This window comes from Lissotriton vulgaris, chromosome 3_1 (genome assembly GCF_964263255.1).
Source record: "Lissotriton vulgaris chromosome 3_1, aLisVul1.2, whole genome shotgun sequence".
Lineage (NCBI taxonomy): Eukaryota > Metazoa > Chordata > Amphibia > Caudata > Salamandridae > Lissotriton > Lissotriton vulgaris.
This window is the reverse complement of record NC_141689.1, coordinates 911,400,326-911,428,303: the sequence shown is the minus strand read 5'-3', so window position 1 is coordinate 911,428,303 and position 27,978 is coordinate 911,400,326. Positions and strand designations below refer to the sequence as shown.

The 27,978-nt window shown below is 44.6% G+C and overlaps 1 protein-coding gene across 1 annotated transcript in view; it reads right to left on the bottom strand.

The window, feature by feature from the left end:
* Positions 1–27,978, bottom strand: part of SMC5 (structural maintenance of chromosomes 5) — a 628,567-nt gene that overhangs the window by 183,965 nt on the left and 416,624 nt on the right. Inside the window, exon 18 of the mRNA XM_086961254.1 lies at positions 9,435–9,560. Within this exon, the coding sequence (XP_086817380.1) occupies positions 9,435–9,560 (126 nt within the window). The remainder of the gene's footprint in view (positions 1–9,434; positions 9,561–27,978) is intronic.

Here is a 27,978-nt window from a genome sequence, read left to right as displayed (position 1 = left end):
GTGCTGACAGGTCACGGTGTAAGCAGTGGCATCTCCGTTGCTGAAGAGCTGTCGTCGGCTGATGAACTGGAGTCGATGGCGCCGGCGTTGGTAGGCCAAGGTTGGTGTGCGGGTTGGGGGCGGTGTGTCGTGTGACTTATGAGCAGTGCCCTCGAAACAAAGTGCAAGCAGAGGCGTCGATGACGGAGGAGAGCGTCCTCGATGGGGGTACCTGGATGGCAGCATGATGCAAGGCTGTGTGAAGTGCAGTGCCCACAGGTTGCAGTGCAAGCAGGGGCTCAGTGGCCGTGGCGAATGGCGTCATCGGTGAGACCAGGGATGCGGTGCGAATTGCGGCGGTATTCTCTGTGGTGCCTTCAGGACACGGAGCTGGCAGCGGCAGCAGTGACGGCATCAGGTTGCTTTCTCTACTGTTGAAGCACAAAACACACAATTCCTAGTGCTAACAGCAGATGTACTTGAAGTCTTTGTTGTTCCTGAGACTTCTTAAACAGGGGGCAAGTTCTACCTCAAGCCCTTGGAGAAACTCACAAAAAGAAGTTGTAGAAAGTTCAGTCCAGTCCTTTCACTGCCCAAGACAGAAGCAGCTGCTTCAGGCCAACACCGCAAAGTGGTAGTTCCTCCTCACAGCTTCTCCAGCTCTTCTTCTTGCCAGTCTTCTTGGTCCAAAAGAGTTAATAAATTCTGGGTTCTGGGGCCTCATATTTATACCTCATTTCCCTTTGTTCTCTAGTGGCAGTGTGTGTGTCTGTGCTCAGTCAAAACCAGTTCTGTCCTCTCTGGCCCGGCTTCCCGGCAGGAGATGGAGAAAGCATTGTTCAAGGCAGAGCAGGCCTTTTCAGACGCAAGGAAATCTTCTCCCACTACTCTAAATGAAGCCAAGGTCTATTCAGCCCAGCCCTGACTCATTCAGGAGAAGCAGGACACACCTCAACCCCCTCCCCCCACCCAGTGGCTGTCTGAAGAGAATGCACATCCTCAGCACCTGTCACTCCAAAGCCAGACAGTTAATCCACAACCCAGCAGAGGAACACAGTATAGCTAAGCAAGAAAATACCCACTTTCTAAAAATGGTATTTTCAAACACAACATAAAAATCATCTTTACTAAAAGATGCATTTTTACATTCAGAGTTCAGGGATACTAAACTCCATTTCTCTATCTTATCCAAATGGGAAGTTATGCTTGTAAGATGTTACAAAGTATCTCCCATTCTATCCTATGGGATAGATAGCCTTTCAATAGTGAAAAGCTAAATACATTGTATTCATTGTATTTCACTGTCAGGACATGTTCCACACACCAGTACAAGTCCTACCTTTCACATACACTGCACCCTGCCCATAGGTGTACCGTGGGCCTACCTTAGAGGGGTGACGTACATGTAATAAAAGGGAAGGTTAGGGCCTGGCAAGTGGGTGTACTTGCCAGGTCGACATGGCAGTAAAGACTGAGCGCAGACACTGCAGTGGCAGGTCTGAGATACCTTTACAGGGCTACTCCTGCGGTGGCACAATCAGTTCGACAGGCCCCACTAGTTGCATTTGATTTACAGGCCCTGGCACTCTCAGTGCACTTAACTAGGGACTGACCAGTAGATCAAATACACCAATCAAGGAAACACCAATCCCTAATACAATTTATAATAAGAGCACTTGCAATTTAACACTGAACAGCAGTGAGAAAGTACACAGAGACACTAAACCAGCACAACCAAAGTCAAAACCAGAAGGTCAGAAAGCAACAACTCAGGGGAAACACCCAAAAAGATGCCAGGTCTAACACATGTTATATTTAATGGAAGCATAAGCAATACGTATGCCGAGCAGCTAAATATTTCCAATGGCTTTCATGAATGTGCCCTGCTTTTGACTAATACTGTTACCAAGTCCCTAAACACTTGCATTGGCTTTAGATGGAAATCTTTCCACAGTTCTGTGATCTAGGACGGCCTAGAGGGATAATAGTTCCAACAGACATTGAAATATTTTGCAAACGTTTACATGTAATCAGGGGCTTAGCTACCACTGATGCAGCAGGTGCAGTGGCACAGGGCCCACTGAATCCTGATCATTACTGTATTTTATGGACTACAACAGTAGGCCTGCTTGCACCAGGGTCCATGGCTTCCTTGCTATGCTAGTGTATGTAATGTTTACTTGGTCATTGTGATGATTGCCCGTAATTAAATGAAACTGTTAGTGGTACATAAAGGGCCTGACATTAGCCTTTTTACCATATAATAATGGTAAACAACTGATTAGAGTTAGTACTAAATGATTTTGCAGCGCACTAACGTATGCTGAGCTTTGACTTAATGTTTACACCATGCGCCCAAACTTACCTTTTATGTTGCTGTTACTCAGTGCGTGTTTTTTGTGTTTGCGGTGCACTGCATTGTTTTAAGACAAGCTCATGTTCAGGCAACCGATTTAAACCTTATGTCAAAGCTGAGCACATGTGAGTGCCCCAAAAAAGCATTTTCCAGTGTAACTCTAATGATTCTGTGTTAATAATTAAATGTAAATCCGCTTCATGGTAGGCTTTACAACCTACTACAGAGGTTATTTCAAAGCAGACAGTGATCATACGCATAAAGTAAAAATTACTGAAAACCTTTGGAAATATTGATGCGCCCTGTGGAAATATCACCTCAAAACTGACCTTGAGCAGGCGGACGGTGTAAAGTTTACCTACATAGTAACAACATTACTTAAAAGTCGTACTCTTTAAACAGCCAGACAAACATATTCATGAAAACGTCTCCAAATATTTAAATGCGTGATGTAAACAGTAACATCGGTTAAAAAGAGAAAGATCAGTTCCCAAAAGTCTAAAATTAAAACATAAGCAAACAGCATCGGAAGTTAAGTTTCTGGAGCACTAGCCAATTACGGAGCCGGTAAAGAAAAGTGACGTTAAGACAACAAACGGTATTCAATGGGTGGTCTCCAAGCCCTTTTTCTCTATACAACAGTGTCTTGCTAGAGCATGCACTCGCAGGCTCGACCCTAAAAACCACAATCAAAAACAATGTCCACAGGCCACATGAACTAAAACCCAAGGGGAAAGACAGGAGATTACAAGGGCCAAGTAGGAGCACAATTGGAGAAATGAACTATAATAATGCTTCTAACATAATACAGAGGTAGTTATCAATGCTAACTGCTATTGGACTCCTTACAAGTGCCCTAGAATAATCCATGTTATTTCCCCACAATTACCAATTGAAAGTGGAGCAGGAATTGCGCGTTTTTTTAAAATGACTTCACGCATGTTTTCTCCTGGTGTTATATACTGAACCTCAATGTGAAAGATCGCAAATTATAATCAGAAGGAACCGGTCCCATTGGGCTTACCAGTGCATTCACAATGAAGTCCAATGTGATCTACTTAAGATTCCACAATCTCATAATTCTGGAGAGTACCAAAGTTAAATATCTTAGATCTCTTGAATGCCAACTGTGTAAAATAAAATGATGATAAAGACTATTTGTAAAAATGTGGTAATTCAACAGATAGTTCTAAAGAACAAGTTACATACCTTCGGTAACGATATATCTGTAAGAAACATTAGTAGTGATAGATTCCTTAACTCAGAATGACCCCCAGGGTTCAGATTGGATCCGGAAAGTTTTCGTCAGCAGTACCCCTGCGTGTCGGTAGGTGGCGTTGTGCGGCTCCGTGTCCATCGTTGGCGTCGTGGTCGCAGAGATGACGTCGCTGGCAATACTTAGACGCTGCCCATGTGCGCTGACGTCAGTTCTGTACACGACTTTCTGCGCCAGGAACACAGAGCCATGCAGTAAACTGACCACTGGTGCATTGAAACTAGGGTTCTGAAAGGTTTGATCTTAACCCTACAAAATCAGTTCGCAGAACGGGGAGGGTTGGTGGGGCGGTAAGATTCTATTACGACTAATATTTCTTACAGATATATCTTTACCGAAGGTAAGTAACTTGTTCATCTGAAAGAAACACATAGTGATAGATTCCTTACCTTAGAATAGATACCCCAGCAATACCAACCCCGATGGAGGGTCTGCGAACCAAGATCACACCAGAAAGTCCCGGAGAACGTCTCTCTGGACTTGTCCAGGCAGTAATGCTTATTAAACGTGTGCAGCGAGGCCCACGTGGCTGCCTGACAAATGTCTGGCAGGGGGACACCACGCCCCAATGAAGTAGTGGCAGCAGTTGCTCTAGTGAAATGAGCACGCAGCCTCATCAGAAATTCTTGTTTAGCCAAAGTTTAAAAGGCTTGGATACATAAGACGACCCAGCGGGAGATAGTCCTCTTACGCACCGCCTGACCTTTCTTGGTGCCAACATAGCCAACAAAGAGTTGGTCATCCACCTGGAACTGCTGTGTGCGGTTGAGATCAAATTAAAGCGCATGTTTCTGGTCCAGACGGTGGAGCCTCTCTTCCTCTCTGGAAGGATGCTGAGGCGGAAAGAAGGTGGAGAAAGTAATAGTCTGCCCAATGTGACAGGCCGTAACAACTTTTGGCAAAAAGGAAAGACAAGCCTGAGCACAATGTTGTCCGGATGGACCGACAGAAAAGAAGACTTACAAGAAAGAGCCTGGAACTCACTCACTCGCCTAGCGGAGGTGATAGCAACCAGGAAGGCAGTCTTCAAGGTCAACAGACGAACAGGACAGTTATGAAGGGGCTCGAAAGGAGCACACATGAGATAAGTAAGAACCAGAATCAAATCCCACTGTGGCATCACAAACGGAATAGGAGGGAAAAGGTGTGTAATGCCTTTGAGAAATCTATTCACAACATGGGACTTGAAAAGGCTGATCAGGGAGTCTGAGAAAGGCCGAAATGGCAGAAAGATGACCTTTGATAGTGCCCTGAGCAGAGCCCTGCTGGCTAAAGAGAGATGGAACAAAAGGACCTCAGAAAGAGGAGCAAAAAGAAGATCCACAGCCTTTGCTGTGCACCATGCCACAAATCTGTTCCACCTGCAGGCGTTTACCACCTTAGTGGAGGGACGCTGTCTGCCAGAATGACATCACAAACTTCAGGAGGCAAGTGGAAAAGAATCAACTGCCGCCACTCAATCGCCACGCAAAGAGGTGGAGGCTTCACAGGTTCAAGTGGAGGACCTTCCCCTGCTGCTGCAACAGCAGATCCTCCTAAAGAGGCAGTCTGATCGTAGGATCGATGCTCACATTGAGTAGCTCGGGATAATAAACTTTTCTAGCCCAGTCCGGGGCCACATGAATGACTTGGGCCCGGTCGCGCCTGATCTTCTTCAGCACTCTGGGTAGAAGTAGTATAAGCGTACAACAGACCTCAATTCCACTATCACGTCAAAGAGCGTCTCAGAGCGAGTGCCGCCTTGGAAATTCCAACGCGCAGAACTGATGACCGTGCACGTTCTCTTCAGTGGCGAACAGATCTAACCAAGGCTCCCCCCCACTGCAGAAAAAGCCCCTGAGCCACGTCAGAGTGAAGACGAAATTGGTGATCCATCATGCACCTGCAGCCGAGTTCGTCCGCCATGGTGTTCAGAGAACCTGCAGGTGTTGAACCACCAAGACAATGCCCTGATGTTCCAGCCATGACCAGAGGCGTAGGGCCTCCTGACATATGGCCCACGACCCCACTCCGTCTTGCTTGTTGCAGTACCACATGGCAGTGGTGTTGTCGGTAAACACTTGAACTAGTCTCCCCTTGACAGAGGGAAGAAAGGCCTTCGGTGCAAGTAGGATTGCCCGAAGCTCCAGAAGGTTGATATGGAGCTTGGACACCGCCGGATACCAGAGGTCTCTGATCTCCGCCTCTCCCATGTGGCTGCCTAATCCCAGGAGAGACGCATCCGTCACTACTGTGAACTCCGGTTGGGGTTGGGAGAAGGATCTGCTGTCGACCCAATGCCGGTCTGAGAGCTACCACTGCAACTGTTGTGCAGTGCCCTCCAAGATCTGGATGTGATCGGACAGGTTCCCCTGATGCTGCGACAACTCGAAGTTCAGGTTTCACTGCAGTGCCCGCATATGCCATCTGGCATGACTGATCAACAGGATGCAGGAGGCCATGAGGCCCAGCAGCCTCAGGATCACTCTGACCAAAACCCAGGATAAAGGCTGAAAGATCAGAATCAGAGCCTGAATATTCAGGGCTCGCTGTTCGGGAGGATAGACTCAAAACTGTGCTGTATCCAGAACAGCTCCGATAAAGAGGAGCTTCTGAGAGGGAATCGGGTGTGACTTCGGCACATTGATGGAGAATCCTAGCAAATGCAGGAGGTCCGCCGTAGTCTGTGGGTGGGATACGACTGTCTGGGGCGAGCCAGCCTTCAACAACCACTTGTCGAGATAGAGGACTACTGAAACCCCTGATCTGAGCTGATGAGCTGCGACCACCCCCATCATTTTTGTGAACACCGGAGGGGCGCTGGTAAGGCCAAAAGGGAGCACTGTGCACTGAAAGAGCATGTAGCCTACCGTGAACCGCAGGTAACGCCGGTGGGCTTCAGGACTGAAATGTGGAAGTAAGCATCCTGCAAGTCCAGCAATACCATCCAGTCTTGTGGATCGAGAGCAGACAAGACCAGAGCCAAAGTGAGCATCTTGAACTTCTCTTTGAGTAGCAAGCGATTGGCGTTCCGGAGATCTAAGATAGGACACAGGCCCTTGTCCTTCTTTGGTACCAGAAAGTAGTGGGAATAGCAGCCACGACCTACTTCTGGCGTCGGAATGTGCTCGATGGCCCCCTTGGCCAAGAGGGCCACAGTAGCTGAAGTAGCACAAAGTGATCCCCAGACATGCAGTGGGGTATTTAGGTGGCATGGCTGGAGGGGTTGTCTGGAAGGGGAGGGAGTAGCGCCTTTGGACTATGTCTAAAACCCACCTGTCCGATGTGATGGTGCGCCAGTGGGAGAGGTGATGGCGAAGCCTGCCATCCACTGGCGTCTGATGGCCTGAAAGCTCGGACTAGGAAGGTTTGGAGGCAGTAGTGGCTGGGGTGGAGGTGGACTGACCTGCCCGCTGGCCCCTTGGTCCGCCACGGCGGAACCCACGTCTGCAGCCGAGCTGGGATGGTTGCTGCGCAGGCTTGTGGCTCTGTTGCGAACGCTGCGGGCTTCCCTTCCGGTGCCACAAAAGGAGCAAAAAGCAGACAGAGGAGGACAGACTGTGGAGAGTCCCAAGGACTTGGCCGTAGCATGCAAGTCCTTAAACCGCTCCAACGCATGGTCTGCTTTGTTGCCAAAGAGGTGATGGTCATCAAAGGGCATGTCCATAAGTGAATTTTGGACATCCCCTGAGAATCCAATTGTCCTCAACCAGGTGTGGCGTTGTACCGCCACCGTCGTTGATATCGACATGCCCATTGAGTCGGCGGTGTCTAGGCCACAACGAATCATGAACTTAGCTGCGTCTCTCCCCTGTGAAACAGCCTGGGAGAGAGCTGTCCGGGCCTCCTCCGGACACTGAGGCAGCACTTGTGCCACCGTATCCCACAGAGAGTGGGAATAATGGCCCTAGAGGCATGCAGTGTTCACGGACCGCAGCGGAAGAAAAAATCTTTCAGAACTGATCCAGTTTCTTGGATTCCTATCTGGTGGTGCGGAAGGGAAGACAGTCGGGGAAGCAGAGGCTTGGACAACTAAGCGCTCAGGGGTGGGGTGTTGGGAGAGGAAAATGGGGTCACCTGGAGCTGGGCGATGGCGTCAGGCCACGTTCCTGTCCACAGGAGCCCCTGTGGTGGATCTGGACCAGGTGCCCAAAAGAATGTCAGAAAGTGCTTTGTTGAAGGGAAGCAGCGGCTCCGCATAAGTAGCTGATGGCTGAAGCGCTTCCATTAGGAGGTTAGTCCTGATGGCCACAGTAGGGAGCACAAGGTGTAGGGCCTCGGCCGCCCTACGCGATACCACAGCATAACTAGCACCCTCCTCTGTAGCCACGGTAGGAGGAAACAGCATGCCAAGGTCTGGTGAGGTATCCAGACCACTGGCGTCCCCCAACTCCTCTGCCCAGTCCCGTTCAGACTCGCAAGCAGCTGCGAGAGGGTCCTCAGACCCCTCCCAGTCCCCCTCTTCCTCCCCAGGCTGGTGCACAGGCTGAAGATAAGGAGAAGGGACATGGGGATAGAAATCCCGGAGCAGCGTCGAAAACGGCATCAAACAACGCCGGGCCGACGCTGCATCCACTTCGTGGCCGAAACCGGGGTCGACGCCGGCACGAGGAGCGGGCGACGTTGGAAGTGGTCCCGGCGTGGTTGACGTTGGTGGAGGTGTTATAAGGTCAACCGGCGTCGACCGGGATCCAGGCCTGGATCCAGGGGGGTCCCGCGGGGCCGGAGCAGACGACACCGGGGTCGGAGCCACCGGCGGTGAAAGGCGAGGACCCCCACTTGGGACCGCCAGGCCCGAAGGCGCACCAGCGGGACCCGACAGCTCAAAGATGCAAGCCATGGCTGATAGGAATTCATGTATCTGGGCCAGAGTCGCCAACGAACCCGGAAAGGGTTGGGTAGGCCGGCAGCGTCTGCATAGGCACCGCCGGAGCCGTGGGGGAGGCACCACCCGCACCCTCAGCAATGTTTTGCAACGGGAAGTCGGAGAACAATGTCGTTTGTTCAACTTCTTGTGCTTTGCTTTACCTGACCTGAGTGCGAAGACTTTGATCCCGAAGACCGACGATGTCTCCGTGCACGGTCCCTTGACCTCGCATGGGACCGGGACATCGAACATCGTGGAGCCGACTGCTGGGCTTCCAGCAACTTTCGGGACCGCTTCTGCAAACTTTTTTGCACCTTGGCCCGGCAGTCGGGGTATGACCTGGGGTCGTGGTCGCGCCCCAGGCAGAAAAGACACACTTGGTGCGGGTCCGTCACCAACATCATATGGTGACAGTCCTCGCAGGACTTAAAACCGGGCATCCTAACTGCACCTTAGGAGTCGAAGACTCGATGAAAAATTGGAGAAAAAAAGCCTCAAAAAGTCAGTCAAAAATTGACTGGGGGTTCCTGGTCTTCCAGGATCTGCACTTGTTGGCGAGGAAAAAGAAAGAACGGACGTCAGCGCGCGTGGGCAGCGTCTAAGTAGCGCCAGCGACGTCATCTCTGCGACCACAACGCCAACGACGGACGCGGAGCCGCACGACGCCACCAGCCAACGCGCAGAGGTACTGCTGACGAAAACTTTCCGGATCCAGTCTGTCGCCTGGGGGTAATTCTAAGGTAAGGAATCTTCCACTATGTGTTTCTTTCAGATAGAAGATGTACAAAATAATTAATGCAATAAAGTTTTAGAATTATCTCTAGGAAACAGGAACAGGAAAATTTAACTACATGAATAGTACTGAATCCTTTTCCGGCATTTGTCCATAAAGGCCAAAATCTTTCATTTTTTTTTTTAAACTTACACACACATGTAAAATATTACATTGAGAATGCTTTTAATATCTGTACACTCACGGTCTGGTACTCTTGAGGAACCTGTTGATCAGGACCAAGCTTACACGTCTGTCTTGCTTTTCTCATTAATTCCTTGCATCTTTCCAAAAGGTTTCGCTTTCTTTCATCAAAATCGACAAACTTGCTCTATTCAAAATGAAAAAAGAACGTCTCAGTTTATTCACCCTAAACGTCTGAATATGCATACCAATTATTACGCTAAAAAAAAATTCACCCCAGGACCGCACTCACTGAACACTCTTCTATTTCATTAGATCAATTTTCTTATTTAAACAGAACACTCAATTTTTGCCATGCAACTTTGTGAAATTTCTATGTTTCCATTAAACTTAAAGGTTAAGAAAAAAACCTTTGCTACTTTGCATAACGCTAAAGTGTATCGTATGTTCACAGATAAGGGTCAACATGGCAATTTCTCTACCCCTTGGGTTCTTACAGGCAACTTACTTGTGGTCCTGTACACCAATCAACCACCTGAGCCTCCTATGCACTCAATCGCTTTCTCCTTTAAATCACCTTTGGTCCCCCTCAATGTATACTAGCCATATAGGTTTTCAACACTGTAGGAAAGTAGGATCTGCATCTAGTCACTCACACTTTTAGCCTGGTGCTAAGCCGTCATTGACCAGTCTGACTGGGATCCTGCTAATCAGGGCCCATATATATCTACTTTCTCTCTTAAATTGTTGTGTTCAGTACTTAGGTACATCCCAGATTGGATACTGGGGTACCCTTATGAGTCCCTAGTACATGGTACTAAGGTACCCAGGGCATAGGTACCGCATGGGCTGAAGCAAGCATTATGCCACCCATGGGAGGCCATTCAAAATGGAACCACAGGCCTGCCATTGCAGCCTGCGTAGGCTGGTGCTCAAACCACCTACTAAAGATATAGGTTTCCTATATATTGGGTCACTGCACTTAAAACCTATAAGTCACCCCTATTGCTGGCCTTTACAATCATGAAAGCAGGGTGCTTGGTTGTAAGTGAGAGGGTGCCCCTGCATGAGCAGAACAACCCTACAGCCTATGGAGTCCATTCTCCTTGGTTGTCAGTGAAGCAGCCATATTCCATATAGATGAGCACCACGTAATCACGCGGTGAACATCTTGAAACTGGCTGCAACTAATCCTACCATGTTTGGTATCAAACATGTTGGAATCATACTCCCACAAGGTAAATGTTGTGAGAGTATGATTCCATGCACTGGAAGAGCCCTCATTTAGGCTTTCAGCATTCCAGATGCCAACCTTCTAGACCAGGACAGCACAAAATGGGTGCTTCCGACCAGAGACACGTTTCTGCCCTCCTGCTGCTGAGCCAAGCTCGAGCAGGGAAAGCCAGAACAGTAGGCATCCTGTCACAGGGAGGTGTGACAACCTCCCAGATAGTATTTAGTGTATTGGGACCGGGTGGGTGTGATTGCCAGCGCCACTTAGTCTGCATGAGGGGCATATTTGGTGTCCCAGTGCACAGTCCAGTTCAAACCAGTCCTGGGAGCCAATGGCTCCCACAATGGCGTAAAACTGGACAAAGTACATGGAAGTAACCTCCCTCCTGTCCAGATCCTTTGAATAGTCCCAACCCTTACCAATGAGACCCACCCACAGGTAAGGGCTTACCAGTGGGTGGGCCCCTAGATTCGTCGTGCGACACCACATCTTCTACTGTCTGGACAATCTGGACTTCGCGGGACTTCGTTTAGGCTCGACTAAGTCTCCCTTCCAGTCTGCTGCATTGTCTGTGCCTCTGCATCATACAGGAACCTTCCAAGGCCTGTGAAACATCTAAGACACTGTAGTGATTGAGCCATTTTATATGGAAACGGCTTGATTATGACCGTTGCCCACTACCATCTCAGTATATTTTGCTCTAATATAATGCTGTGTAGGCCTGCATAGTATGAGTTAGCTGCAAAGTAAGACTCAATAATGATCTTTCTGTGTCTGACTGTATCTTGCTCAAAGGCAGGGCTTACCTATTGGCTTTTTCCATCCCGATTCCGGACACGCGCGGAGACAGACGTCTTTTTGATTTATGCTGACTCTGGGCTTACTGCGAGACCAGGACACAGCGTTTTAGGACTAGGAAAGCAGCCCATCGAGTTCCAGCTTTCTGCTCCCTCCATATACTGCTACACTTCATCAGGAACAGAATTCCTTGATTTCATTATTTGGCTTCCAGGGAACTCTCAAGACCATGGGAACAACGTTATATTGTCCCTGATCTTTCGTATGTTCAGCCACTTTTTAAATAGTTTCATCTCAGGAGGGGAACAGCTGAACTTCCCAGTCTGCCCAATCATTCTGACGAGCCTACAAATCACCTGGGTTGAACAGAAAAGCCAATTGAACCCCTCGAGTCGACATTTTCATCATTTTTATCAGATTTGCTTTTTCAGCCCACAATTGAGACTGAATCGACTCATCTATGGATTAAACATATGTGCCCTGATGAAGGATCTTCTGAAATAATTTTGTGTTTCCGAAACGCGCGTCGCCGCTTTTTCCCATTGCATGACGGTCTTTGATGTTGTTATTGATAGTGAACAACTGGTTTGTTTGAATAAGAGCGTGTGAATGACTGTTAGAATGAAAGAATGAAGTGTCATGTTTTTATTGTTCTATTTGTATTTGGGCTGACGCTTATTTAAGCTTCCATCACTTAAAGAATTTTTGTACTCCAGAAGCTGACCTTTATTAAATAGGGTCTTAATAATTCTATTATACATGATTGACTCAAAATAAATTCTTCAAAAAATATTTCAGCCTTTCTGTGGGTGTTTTTCGTTGATTTTCATCGTTTCATTTTTCATTCTTTGGGGAAGCTCCCTTTCGTGTTCATTCACTTACCTATTGGCTTTGGCATACTCTAATGCCATCTTGCATACTAATTCGGGCTCTTTGCGGGAATAGTGGCCTATGCTTAAGCGATTCCATTTTCTAAGCTGTCGCCATCTTCTAAGCTTTTCTGGGTGAGGAGTCATGTTTTACTTCTCACTTGTTTTTTGCACTTTGTATGCTGGTAGGAACCGGTTCTTGTCCGAGGAATGTGCCCGCTCTGCCCCGGAGTCATAAAAAATGCCTAGCTAGCTGATGCTGTGGCCTTGGCGTGGTATGGAATCTGATGGGAACACGGGGTGAGGCTTGCTAGAAGCTTCGACCAACGTTTCCACTTGTACTAAAGGGGGTGTTCTGGTCTTGACCACTGGTAGTTCATCACAGTGTAGACATGTAGCTGTGACGGTGGAGCAGAGAATCCTGATTCGGCTGGAGAAACGGACTCCCCTCTGGCGAAGTGGAAGCAGGATGTGTAGAAACTTGGTGAGGTGTTCCACTAACTCTTACATTCTAACTGTTCTTATCTAACTATCGTCTCCTATTTTCAGGTTCCATACATTTATTTACATACAAGATCCGTATGTGTATTATTGATTGCATTTAGCAATGGCTTAAGTACTGATTTGAAGAAGGCCTATTGTGCCATAGTAGTGTTTTCTTTCTTTTTGTCCTTCTCTCATTGTGTAATAAAGAAACCTCAGAGTAAATAATTATTTGTCTGTGTTTCTTTGGATGGGAGGTAAGGGCCTTTCTGACCCAAATGCTGTAGCTTCAGAAGAATGGGAGGTTTCCATTCCTGCAGGTAATTGTCAAGAGAGAGACATCCCGCTCTCATCCAGGGAAGCCCAAAATAACAAGTATTCCACCCGAGGCATTGTTAAGAGGAGTATGCGTTGTTTATACAGTCCCACCTGGGTGGGCTTTATGCATTGTTTTAACGAGTGGCCCCTTGTTTGCGTTGTCGTACTGCGGGTTGTTTGCGTTGTTGTCGCCACTGGTATTGTCCTTGCGTTGTTGGCGCTGTTTGCGAGCTCCTCAGCAATAGTCATATATTCTAGGTAATTATTAGTATTATTCCTTTCTTGGGTAGGTATTGTGAAGTGTTGTCTCCTTTTGGGTCCCAAGAGGAGATAGCGTCAGTATGCCCTGGTGATTGGCAGAGTTATCAGGTCATTACATCTTGGCGTCGTGAATCACAGGATCGAAGAGGTGGATTAAAAGGGAAAAGAGAAGATTAAGTTTTCTAGGAAAACAAAAGGTTGACTCTCAATTGTCAATGGAAATTCCCAGATGGGAATCGACTCCGTATGGAGTATTGGCTCATAAATGGGCGAAATGTGCTGGTTTGAGTGAAAACTGGAATGCATGTTTATTCGAAGCCGAACCGGTTCAGGTGGTTTCATGTTTGCAAAAAGTGCTGGTAACAAGAGGAGAAGAGCTTCCTATATTAGGACGGAGAGGATGAGTTTTATTAAATGCTTATAGAATGATACATGAGAAATATGTGAAGTTACAGCGTGACTGTAAAGAATTGGAAGAACAGTATGTTGAAGCAAAGAATGCCACTACGTTGTTAACATGTCAAAATAAATTATTGTTGTACAAGATAGAGACTTATCAGACCGTAGCGGAAAGGGCTGCAGTGCACGTTGCAAAGTACAAATACAGGAACAAGCGAGGGAGAGTTAGTAAGAGGAAGGTACACTTAGTCACTGCAAAAGCAGGGCTTGACTGGGATCCCGAGAAATGGGATGGAAATATTTGGGATTCTTCAGAGTTTTCAGGTTCGGGTGAGGAAAAGGACAAGAAAACAGAGCCTATTAAGACTGAGACCAAAAATAAATCAGAGGAGCGTAGAGAGGTGCATGCGCAGCCGATACATCGGAGAAAGTTGCAGGGTTGTCCACAACATCCTAAGGGGACAGCTTGGAGAATTTCACGCAACAAGAGATTAATGATATTTTGGACAGGTTTCGGCAGAGACCTGGTGAGAACTTACTTACATGGATGGTTCGCATCTATGACTTGGGTGCTGCGGGCGTAATGTTAGATCAAGGAGATGCATTGACATTTTGCACGATAAGTACAGACCCGACAATTCAGGAACATTTCAGAAACTATGGGCTTAATGACCAGATTAGCCTATTACAAATGGCTGTGGCCGGATGCAGTCATAAATACCCGACTGAATCAGATTGGCCAGTAAATGAGAAGCCATGGTATACGTTGAGAGATGCGACACAGATTTAAAAGGAAGAGGTAATGAAAACCTTTATTTTCCTAGGTACTGCACACAGATTAATGGAAGGACTACTTAACACTTCTGTAAGAAATAAAATCATTCGTACTGCTCCTCCTGCTTATAAGCAGGTAATGATGACATTGCTAATAAATCAAACAGGAAACACTTTAGCGCAGGTGATTGAGGTACTTCGTGAGTTGGGCGAACTGGGAGAATGGATGAAGACAGAAAGACCCTCTAGACCTGAGGTCCGTACAGATAAGAACAGATGGACTAGAAAAGACTTATTTACAGCCCTAATGAAGGACGGGGTGAGAAAAGAAGAAATAGATGGGAAACCTACTCCAAAGTTATGGACCATATTTCGGAAAAGAGGTTTGGACAGAAAAGAAGGGGGCAGGAGAGTTAATAAACAGGATCATGAACAAAGACATTCAGAAGGAAATAGTGACGAGTCATATAGGGGGAGAAGGAAAGAATCCCCAGTATATAGAACACGATACGAGAGGGAAGGCTCCTTAGAAGGCAGAGCTAGAAATAAAAGAGGTAGATCTCCGGAACTGAGAATGAGAAATGAAAGAGGTAGGTCTCCTGATCGAAGGTCATAGAGCGGCAGGAATATGAGAAAATCATATTATGAAGAGAGAGTGTACGAGGAAGACGTACTTCCTAAACTATATGAGAGCCTTTATCCTGATTTGTCCTAGGCGCAAGAAAGGAACAAAAACGACTAGGAAATAGGTCAAGCTCCAGTACAGAACTGGACTCGCAAAGATCATAGACCCTATGTAGATATAGAATTTTTTTGAAGCATCGTAAAATGCAACGGGCCCGAGCCTTAGTAGATACAGGAGTGGAGGCCACTTTGATATATGGAAATCCCAAGAAATTTAGAGGACAGTATTTTACAATATCAGGATTTGGCGGTAAAGAGACCCCAGCAGTACAAACTAATCTCCAATTAGGAATCGAACAAATACCAAAAAGAGAATATAGTGTACTAGTTGTGCCCCTTTCTGAATATATTATTGGAATTTACATTTTGAAAGGAATTACATTATGTCTAGATGATGGGTACTACCACTTTGGAACAAAACGCTATATCTCAGCTAATGCTGTGAGAGAAGGCCGCTGTAAAGGTGCCTCAGGCGACTAAAGTGATTTCGATGAAACAATAGATCAGTGCTACTATTCAAGATTTGATGGACGCCGGGGATGTGGTTCCGATTACCACTGCATGGAACAATCACATGTGGCTGGTGCGCAAAAGTGATAATTCATGGCGCATGACAGTGGATTATCGCGAACTGAATAAACACACACCACCTTTGACTGTTGCCATCCCGGACACTGTTACACTGATTGAGAGAATTCAGAAACATTCAGGGACTTGGTATGCAACTATCAATATTGCCAATGCCTTCTTTTCTATTCCTATAGCTCCCGAATGTCAGGAACAATTCCGTTTTTCATGGAGTGGTAGACAAATGACTTTTAGAAGTCTGCCTCAAGGTTATTTGCATAGTCAGACGATATGTCACTGGCTGGTGGCAGAGCATTGAGATGAGGTACCAATAATTTCTGGAGTACAAATTTGTCATTACATTGATGACATATTGATTTAAGGCGAGACACAAGAGCAAGTCCAAACTCAGTTAGATCAAATTGTAACCTATTTGCAAAGCAAAGGATGGGAGATTAATCCTGATAAATTGCAGGGCCCAGAACAAAGTGTAACATTCCTATGTATTCAGTGGCATCAAGGAAATCGAGAGGTGGTCTCACAAGTGAGACAGAAAATTAAAGAATTTGCAGTACCCTGAAATAGGAAAGAAGCTCAGAGATTTATTGGCCTGTTTGGATTTCGGAGACAGCACATTCCCCATGTGAGTCAGATTTTGACCCCTCTGTACAAGGTTACTCGGAAGAAAAATGCATTTGAGTGGGGTGAGCCACAGTAGACTGCATTTGAACTGGCGAAAAGAGGCTATTCAGCATGCTTTGGATTTGTGGCCAGTGCGAGATGGTGATATTGATTTGAATGTGACTGTACAGGGTCCATATGCGAATTGGAGTTTATGGCAAAAACAAGGTAAGACCAAAGTACCTCTAGGATTTTGGACGAAAAAAATCGCCTGATGCTGGTGAGTGTTATACACCTTTTGAGAAACAGTTACTCGCATGTTATTGGGCTCTGGTAGACACAGAGCAATTGACTTTGGGACACGATGTAAATTTGAGACCTGAGATAACGATTATGCAATGGGTTATGAGCTCCCCTAAAACTCATAGAATTGGACATGCACATGAAGCTGGTGTGATCAAATGGAAGTGGTACATACAGGACAGGGCTCAAGTGTATCCTAAGGGTTCAGCGATGTTACATGAGCAGGTGGCGCAGGCACCAATAGAAGAGACTGATGTGGATTACAACATACCTTCAGTACAAGAATCTCCTGTTAAGTGAGGTAAGCCATTTAGCGATCTCTCCATGGAGGATAGAAAGCATGTGTGGTTTACGGATGGTTCAGCCAGGTCAGGTATGTTGGAGCAAAGAGGCAATGGAAAGCAGTATACTATAACCCTGTTTCCCAGAAATTATTGAGTACGACTGGTAAAGGAAAGTGCAGTCAGTTTGCATAACTTTATGCTGTTTATAAAGTGTATCAGGCTTTAAAACAGGAATTACCAGGGGTTTGCCATATTTATACCGATCCTGGTCGACTGCTAATGGATTGGCGACATGGCTTCCCACATGGCACACACATAATTGGCTAATTAACAAAAAAGAAATATGGGGAAAAGAATTGTGGAAAGAGGTGTGGGATATGCTTCCTCAAAGTATTGTGTCCATATTTCATGTTGACGCTCACTCTTCAATTGATTCACTCGATATGTGGTTTAACCTCATTGTAGACGAAAATGCTAAGATCTCTGAGGCAGAGGTGGAAAAGCAGACTTCTGACCTGGTTGGATTGGCGAGGTGGGCACATCAAAAGTGTGGACACTTTGGAGAAAAAGATTACTGGCAGGTGGGCAGCAGATAGAGGAATACATCTTCCCCATGATATGATTAAAACAGTAATTTTACAGTGCCCCATTTCCCAGCATTCCCGACAACGAAAGGTACCACAGATAGTGAGAGATCAGTTACATTGAGGTAAGTCACCAGCACAGATCTGGCAGATAGACTACATAGGTCCCTTACCAACCTGTAGAGGCTGTCAATATGTATGTACAGTTGTAGACACATATTCAGGATATTTGGTTGTATCCCCTTATAAACGTACTACTCAGGTAAATACACTAAAGACTTTGGATTTGATTGCTCTTTATTACGGGGTCCCCTTACAAATTCAATCGGACAATGCCACTCATTTTAAAGGGAGGATGGTGCAAGAATATTGTGCGCAACACAATATCGAGTGGGTTTTTCATATTCCTTATTACCCAAAGGCGGTGGGTCTCATTGAACGAATGAACGGCCTTCCTAAAGATCAATTGAAAAAACTGTCTGATGGTTCATTACGCAATTGGGGGAACCATTTAGTTGATGCCTTACAAATTCTCAAAAATCGACCTTTACATAATTCTGATACGCCCATTATGCAAATGTTGTCTCCTTCTGTAAATATGCAACCCCATACGGCAGTGGCTACCATTGTTAACTGGGAAATTACTCCCGAAGCCTTGGCTCCGCACAGAGCGACTCCTGAAGCTATTGGTTTAGATTTGCATACTTTGAAACAACATGTGTTAAAGCAAAGGGATATTGTCCTCATTGAAACTGGAATTGGTGTCCAAATTCCAGCAGGACACTTTGGTCTAATCGCCCCACGCTCTGGACTAGCGCTGAAAGGCATCCAAGTGTTGGGCGGTGTAATCTATTCTGATTATCAAGTTGAAATCGAAATTATTCTGTTGAACAGTGGCGATCTGGATTTGACAGTTTAACCTGATGATCGGGTTGCCCAATTGGTTATAATGCCAGTTCTTGGAGGTGTGGTGAGAAAAGGGACTGTCCCAACCCTCCTAACTGTACGTGGAGAAGGTGGTTTTGGCTCAACTGATAAAAATCCAGGAGCCAAAGTGTGGGTACAGTCGACTAATCGACCCCCTGAACCGGCTGAAATAATCACCACGGGCAGTGATAACACAATACTGGTCATGAAACCGGGACAGGAAAAATGGGACCAGGTCCCAGCTGACAAATGTTATCTTCGAGAATGAATAATGCCTGTTTTTGACTTGTTTTCTTTAGGTCATTGTATGGATTGTCGCTGCGGGATGTGTTGTCGCTGGACTCCTTTCGGCATGGTGAGTTTGGGGCCGAGATGGGCCGTGGAGAATCAAAAGTGAGACGATCGTCCGTGAACACAGATCTGATTCGATCCTACTTGACACTACAAATGTTTGGGAGAATTTAGCACAGAAGATATTGAACAATTCCTATTTCTGCATGTCAAACATGAGAAGCGTCCCTGACATCTTGTCCACATGCCTCGTTTCAGTTCCAATTAATCCTTTCAACGTTACGAATACCGACAGCAGTGTTGACATTGAAACAGAGAAAAGTCGTCTGTCAGTGTACGATTATTGTGCCTCCTGCACGGTGTTATCTGGTCTTGATGCACCTCAAACTTTTGCTGTCACCACTTATAACATCACAGATGGTGATGTCGGTTTTAATTTTACGTGTGATCCAAGATTAATTGGCAAATGTATCCAAATTAAATTAGAAAAAAATTTCACGCTTCCCCGACATGTACAGATTTTGTGTTATAGTTGTAAACCCTATCTGTGCCTTTCGGTTCATAACTCTATGTCTTGTAGAACAACTGTTCTTTCAGTTAGTTATTACAAAAGTGTCCAAATAACAACAGGATGGCTATTTTCTTGTGGAAATATGTCTTGGTCCTTTATTCCTGCGAACATTTCCGGAGGACCGTGTACCTTAACTAGACTTAGCCTGGCCAGGTTTCCTCTGCTTCCCTCTATGCATATTCAAACTGTACGTGAGGCACCTCCATTAGATGAATATTGTGAATCTAATCTACATTTGCTCTCTAAATCAGAATACATAGGTCTTGTTGCTTCAATTGTGGGAATTCCTGGGCTCTCAATTTACAATTCCAGAGCCATTGCTTGTCTCATGGTCAAATCTATCAATCTCACTTCAACTGCTTTGTCAGAATTTTTATTAGATGCACAGGGTGAGAGCCGATCTATTTTACAAAATAGGGCTGCTACTGATTATCTCTTATTAAAACATGATCACAGGTGCACTGATTTCGAAGGTTTGTGTTGTTTTAATCTTTCGGACCATTCGAGATCTATTCAATTCCACATTGATGCCTTGCATAATCTGTCTTTAGAAGTTCGTCAAAATTTGGATCATGTGTGGTTTAATTGGCTTTTTGGGTGACTGCCTGATTTTAATTTCCTTCGTTCTATTTTGGGTGGTGCACTCTTAGTAATTTGCTTTCTTATCGCTTTATGTTGCTGCATTCAATGTGTACCAAATCTTTTGAATATGTTTTGACCAGGTACTATAACCAGATCTGTCAGTTATGTTTCCTATTATTCTAGTAATGATTTACAGTCTGTTTAATGTTTATATACATTCCCTGGTATTGGACAATGGTCATGGGTGGAATGTAATGATTGAGCCATTTTGTATGGAAACAGCTCGATTATGACGGTTGGCCACTACCATCTCAGTATATTTTGCTCCAATATAATGCTGTGTAGGCCTGCATAATATGAATTAGCTGCAAAGTAAGACTCAATAATGTTCTTTCTGTGTCTGACTGTAGCTTGCTCAAAGGCAGGGCACCTATTGGCTTTGGCATACTCTAATGCCATCTTGCATACTAATTCAGGCTCTTTGCAGGAATAGTGGCCTATGCTTAAGCAACTCCATTTTCTAAGCTGTCGCCATCTTCCAAGCTTTTTTGGGTGAGGAGTCATGTTTTACTTCTCACTTGTTTTCTGCACTTTGTATGCTGGTAGGAACCGGTTCTTGTCGGAGGAATGTGCCCGCTCTGCCCCGGAGTCATAACAAACACCTAGATAGTGATGCTGTGGCCTTGGTGCGGAGTGGTACGGAATCTGATGGGAACAGGGGGCGAGGCGTGCTAGAAGCTTCAACCAACGTTTCCACTTGTACTAAAGGGGGTGTTTGGGTCTCGACCACTGGTAGTTCATCACAGTGCAAACGTGTAGCTGTGACTGTGGAGCAGAGAATCCTGATTCGGCTGGAGAAACGGACTCCCCTCTGACGAAGTGGAAGCAGGATGTGTAGAAACTTGGTGAGGTGTTCCACTAACTCTTACATTCTAACTGTTCTTATCTAACTATTGTCTCCTATTTTCAGGTTCCATACATTTATTTTACATACAAGTTCTGTATATGTATTATTAATTGCATTTAGCAATTGCTTAGGTACTGATTTGAAGAAGGCCTATCGTGACATAGTAGTGTTTTCTTTCTTTTTGTCCTTCTATCATTGTGTAATAAAGAAACTCCAGAGTATATAATTATTTGTCTGTGTTTCTTGGGATGGGAGGTCAGGGCCTTTCTGACCCAAATGCTGTAGCTTCGGAAGGATGGTAAGTTTCCCTTCCTGCAGGTAACTGTCAAGAGAGAGACGTCCTGCTCTCATCCATGGAAGCCCAAAATAACAAGTATTCCACCCGAGGCAATGTTAGGAGGAGTATGCATTGTTTATACAGTCCCACCTGGGTGGGCTTTGTTGCGTTGTTTTACCGAGTGGCCCCTTGTTTGCGTTGTTGTACCCCCCGGGTTGTTTGCTTTGTCTGCACTGGTATTGTTCTTGTGTTGTTGTTGCTGTTTGCGAGCTCCTCGACAATAGCCATATATTCCAGGTAATTATTACTATTATTCCTTTCTTGGGTAAATATTGTGAAGTGTTGTGTCCTCTTGGGTCCCAAGAGGGGATAAGGCCAGTATGCCCTGGTGATTGGCAGAATTATCAGGTAATTACAGACACCTAAAGGAATCTCCCTTGCATGAAGGAGTCACTTCCCTGCATTTGCAGGCACCGCAACTAAATCAACTGGTCTGCTGATCCTGAGCTCCTCAGGATTCCGAAAGGTTCTGCAACACAAGTGGTGGTTGTCCACAGCTCTCGAGGCCTGCTCTGCCCTATTATCAAGTTGAGGACAGTATCCCTTGTGGGGGCTGCAATTACTGAACCCCTGTGCACCGCGTCAACTTGCAGTTGCAAAGGCTTGTTCGCTTCCTTCCTCCAAGAGCTTTGGGCTCCAAGTAGCCCCAACCTCAAGCACCCCCTGTGACCAAAGTCTTCACCCACATCACATCGACTGCACCGTGGCCTGCGTGTTTTGGTGAGCTGCTCAAGGTCCTCTTTTGACTCCAGTGCCTCTAGCCTGTGGGTCCTGTTGAGGGTCAACTTTGTTTCTTTTGTGCTCCCATGATTGCTAGGGGACTGACCCGACTCCTCTGCTTGTGTTGAGTCCCCCGGACCTGTCTGGTCCTGAAGTTGCTCCTTCTTTAATTCCTGCGTTGGTTGCATTTGCCCAGGCTTATTGGTTCTCCTGCCGGACATCGACCCCATAGCACTCAACATCCTTCGTGGGACAGCTCGTGCACGGCTACTGGTCTTCCTCAGCGTCGCCTGGTCCTCACAGCTGCAGAGTCTAGATCCTCGTCAATACTTCTGCAATACCCGACTTCGAAGGGCATTTGTCTTCCATGTCACTCCTGACAGACTCTCTCCTCTGCTTGCAGGTACCTCATCTCGAATCCACCTCGGATATATATATATATATAAATGAGAGAGAGAGAGAGAGAGAGAGAGAGAGAGAGAGAGAGAGAGAGAGAGAAAAGAGAGAGAGAGAGAGAAAAAAGAGAGAGAGAGAGAAAAAAAGAGAACAAAGAGAGAAAAAAGAGAGAGAGAGAGAGAGATTTTCGTGGTGGTCGAAAAACGATGTATTCTTGTTCCCTTGGTGAAAACGCAGTCTGCTATCTATGCTTACAACCCCATCACGTGATCACTAAACATAAAAGAAACATTCACTGGCATAAATGCTGTTGTGTTGTAAATCCTTTGATAATATACCTAACAGCACATATATTTCGTAAACACATTGGACAGAATTCTTGCACATGCGATAATTCATAGGAATTCTTATGCTTGAATGCACATTGCGGTATCGCAGATAAGTACTGGAAATTGGGCATGTATATACTAACATTGATAACATTCATGTATTTGGCTATTATATAAATATGAATATAAATATAAAATACACACATATAAAAAGCAATAGAAAGTTATATATATAAATAAATACTATCCATCTGTATAAATACCGTATCATTATAAAAATCATGAATGTTAAAATATGCATTGGTCACAGTACTTGTAGACAATTTGCAACCTTACGGAATAAATTCCTAAAGTTTAAATTCCCTTTAGATCGTTATCAATATGGGTAACGTTCTAACTATAAGTGCAAAAGTAGCAATGTGTAAATGTGCTATGTGCAAATCGGTATATCAGACAAAGTAGCAGCTGCCTATTGAATTTAAAAAAATAGTGCAATGTGCAAAGTTGCTTAATGTGCAAAATAAGATTAAAGGGGAAAAGGGAGGTTTATGCTAAAAGATATATACATAAAAGATGCAATGTATATATTAAAATGAATAAAAACAGATTCTTAGGGGTCAGGGGAAACAGTAAAATTTCAAAATGTCATTATGGTAAATAGGTAAATAGGTAGATGATGTAAATGTATGTAGAATTGCAGTTGGGCAGAGGCTATTGGATCAAAGAAAATTGTGTAAATCCTTTGTGTTGTTTAGTCCTTTAGGGTGTTTGCTGTCTAATTCTAAAATATACTTGGACTCAAATTGCCTTAATGTTTTTTCACGATTTCCTCCCCGAAGGTATTCAGGGACGGCAGCAATTACAAAGTACTCCAAGTATTTAAGATCATTGTTATGGACAGCTTTAAAATGTCTGGCTACCGGGTAGGCCGTATCGTTATTGACTATAGCCCGAATATGTTGGAGTATCCTGACATGCACTTGTAGCTTAGTACTGCCAACATATCTGAGGCCACAAGTGCATGTCAGGACATATATGGCATACTCTGTTTTGCAGCTAAAACACCCTTGTATTTTAGATTCATGTGGACTGAAGGGGGTTTTGTATTTGGTAGTTGTAATGCCAAATTTGCAGGCCCTGCATGATGTGCATTTGTAGAAACCCACCCTACGCTTTAACCAAGTGTTTTTGCTGGATTTGATGGTTTCCGGGTTGCTACGTACTACCTGAGATCTCATTGAGGTGCCTCTACGGTATATAATGGTAGGGATGTTGGGCACCTCAGGGGCCATAACTGCATCCGTCAAAACAATCGGCCAATTTTTGTTGATAATTGATCGTATTTTACGATGTTGATTGTTAAAAGTGAGGATTAGTCTAGGTACAGTGCTTCCCTCCTCATCCCCTTCAGTTTCATTTTCAGAGTTACTGCTGACAAATGGAGGATCTAGTAAAGACTCTCTGGATCTGGTTCTCGCCTTATTGAGAGCTTTGTTAAGGGTAGATGTAGTGTATCCTCTACTACGGAATCTTTCTATTGCCTCCCTCATGCAGATTTCTTCTTGTTCAGTAGTACTGCATATGCGTTTAATTCTCAGGTGCTCACCGTAGGGGATGCTTTCTATTAAATGCTTCGGGTGGGCACTAGTCGCGTGCAGTGTAGAGTTGCCTGCTGTGGCTTTTCTATAGAGGGTGGTTTTAATTACATCGTTTTCCACATATACTTTCACATCTAAGAACTCTACCTCCTTATCACTAATGTGTGAGGTGAATTTGAGGTTGGCCTGGTTGGCATTGAGATCAAAAATAAAATCATTGGCGCTGTCATCACTGCCCTGCCATATGATAAAAAAACATTGTCGATAAATCTCAGCCACAACCTGACATGCATATCATATTGTTCTCGATGTTTCATCTTGAGGGTCTGCTCCTCCCACCAGCCAACCATCAAACAGGCATAGCTGGGGAGAAGCAGGACTCCATCGCTGCACCCCTCTGCTGTTTATACATTTGAGTTCCAAACATAAAATGATTATTGTTTAGGCACCATTCAATGCTTTTGATGATGATTTTGTTATGTTCATAACACTGCATTGGTTTGTTGTTTAGGAAGTTGTTTGGTCGCTGTAAGTCCCACAATATGATCAATGCATGTATACAGTGATTCTATATCCAAAGTTATTAGTTTCATATTCTCTTCCCATTGGATATTTTTGATCTTATTCAAAAAGTCACTTGTGTCCTTAACATAGGTCAGCAATTATTTAATCAGGTCTTGCAGGTAGTAGTCTACATATTGTGATAGGTGTTCACCTGCACTGTTTATTGCCGATATGAGTAGACGTCCTGGAATCAGGCTAGTGCCTTTATGTGTTTTAGGAACAAAATATATAGATGGTATAGTAGGAAATTCACTCCATAGGAAGTCAAATTCAACTTTTGAAATCATGCCATCCCGTTTGCATTGTTGAAGATGTTTTCTAAGTGACTCAATGGCTGCCTTGTATTCTTTATTGTTTGTTTCTTTGTAGCATGCTTTATCGGATAATTGTCGATGGGCTTCTTTGAGGTAGACTTCCTTTGGCCAAAGGACTATATTCCCTCCTTTGTCAGAGGGTTTGATGATCACCTCTGTATTTTTACTAAGTGTGGTCATTAGTTTGGCATATTGCATTGGTTATAGCTGGATCTCTTTGGTTTGTGGTTGAGCCTTTAGTAAAGTTGTTTGATGTCATCTGATACCCTCTCTTGGTATATGTCGATGGCATCTTTGGGCATCTGCGGGACAAAAATGGATTTCTTCTTAAAGGGACTGCTGCCTGCCCCTATTTGACTTATTGCAACTTTTTGTAAGTGCTGCTGGGTGGATAGATCTGCTTCATTGTCTTCATCGTTAGAGGCTATTGACTGTGCCGCAAGTAATGTTTGAATGTCTGTAACCAGCAGTTTGCTTTTTCTGGACGGAGCCGGCGTTGTAGATATTTGCCTCTTTGCTAGACCTTTTTTCACGGTGAAGAATTTTATAAGTTTTAATTTGCAGATGTAATTGAAAATGTCTATCCTTGTTTGAGTATAGTTAAAGTCGTTTGGCAGGCAGTAAGATAGACCAAGTTTTAGGATTTGTTCTTTGTCATCTAGTTGCATCTTTGTCAAATTTATGATAGTTTTGTCATCTTTATTGCTCACCATCATCTGCGCCAATATCCTCTTTTTGGCTTTACATTTGACTTTATTGCGCCTTTCTCGCTTTTGACATTTCTGCTTTTGTTTGCGGTTGGGGCTGTGTCGGTTTCCGGGGCCTCGGGGTGTTGCACCGGTCCTCCACTAAAAAATCTATTTCTTTCCCTAGATCAAGTGTTCTTATCTCTGTGCTTTCCTCATTGGTGCTGCCATTGCTGCAATTTTGAGCTGGTTTCACTCAATGTTAGACTTGCATCAGAAATTGCTTCTGTGTAACATCCTGCTTTTGCAGTATTGGGCTGCACTTTATTCTTGTTGGGGTTGGCTTTGAGTTTCTTTGCTGTTTCGTATTTGCGCGCAAAGGTGTATATTTTTCCTTACTCGTAGTCCACTAGGTCTCTGGCGAATTTGTACACTTTCCGTTGCTTGATCTTATCTTCTTGTTTGTTTAACCTGTCTTGTATTTCCTTCCGCGTTTTGTCAATAAAATCATTTGGTTCTAGTTTGCCCAAAGCTTCACTGATGCTATAAAATTTCTTCCAACAGTTTAAGTCAATCCGATTCAGCATATTTGATAAGTATCCGGACCATGTTCACGGAGGCCTCGAGGTTGCTTGCACCCCATTCTCTTAACATTTTGGGGTCTGGATTCTCATAACTGGGGGCCAGGAGAATACGAAGTCCTCACTGATTTTTTTCTCCCACCATTTGGTGATTTCCGATTTCATGCATTTTTCCAAACGTTTTAACAGTGTTTTTGCAGTATCATCTACTTTGACATGGGATTCAACAGTATCTCTGTTTCCCCGCGTTGTAACAGTTGGCAGTTTGCTAAAAAGATCGTCAGTTGCTGCTTCCCTAGCGCGGACCGCGTCCGCTGACATGTCGGCTGTGTAATATTCTTTTGTAGTGCTGGCTCAAATGCGAGAGTCAGCTGTGCCTGCCCACACTTACCCACCGAGTCAAACTGCGCTTGGACACTCACCGTCGTATGTGCTGCTCCCGAGAGTCCTCCGACCCTGTTGAAGTTGCACTCGTGTCGGTATCGGTCCTTTCACGTCACTTGGGGGCTGCCGCGGAAATTCTCCTTACAGGAAACAAGTTGAGGGAGGTTGCAGGTGGCGGCCACTTCCGGGTAAGGGGTTCGTTAGCGGAATCAACCTGGCTTCCGCAGGGTAATATCCAACGAAAATTTCCCACTAGTTCTCGCGCACACGAGCCGGTAATGCTTGATAAACGGGAAACGGACACCAGAAGTTCGTTGTGAAGCAGGTCTTAATTTTATTGCAGCTTCAGGTCAGACGCGTTTCGAATAACGATGTATTCTTGTTCACTTGGCGGAAACTCAGTCCGCTTTCTATATTTATGCTCTGTTTTTATGTGTGATGCTTACACCCCCATCACGTGATCACTAAACATAAAAGAAACATTCACTGGCATAAATGCTGTTGTGTTGTAAATCTGTTGATAAAATACCTAACAGCACATATATTTTGTAAACACATTGGACAGAATTCTTGCACATGCGATAATTCATAGGAATTCTTATGCTTGAATGCACATTGCGGTATCGCAGATAAGTACTGGAAATTGGGCATGTATATACTAACATTGATAACATTCATGTATTTGGCTATTATATAAATATGAATATAAATATAAAATACACATATATAAATCGCAATAGAAAGTTATATATATATAAATAAATAAATACTATCCATCTGTACAAATACCTTATTATAAAAATCATGAATGTTAAAATATGCATTGGTTACAGTACTTGCAGACAATTTGCAGCCTTACGGAATAAATTCCTAAAGTTTAAATTCCCTTTAGATTATCAATATGGGTAACGTACTAGCTATAAGTGCAAAAGTAGCAATGTGCAAATGTGCTATGTGTAAATCGGTATATCAGACAAATTAGCAGCTGCCTAATGAATTTCAAAAAATAGTGCAATATGCATGTGCAAAGTTGCTTAATGTGCAAAATAAGATTAAAGGGGAAAAGAGAGGGGTATGCTCAAAGATATATACATAAAAGATGCAATGTATATATTAAAATGGATAAAAATATATTCTTAGGGGTCGGGGGAAACAGTAAAATTTCAAAATTTCATTATGGTAAATAGGTAGATGATGTAAATGTATGTAGAATTGCAGTTGGGCAGAGGCTATTGGATC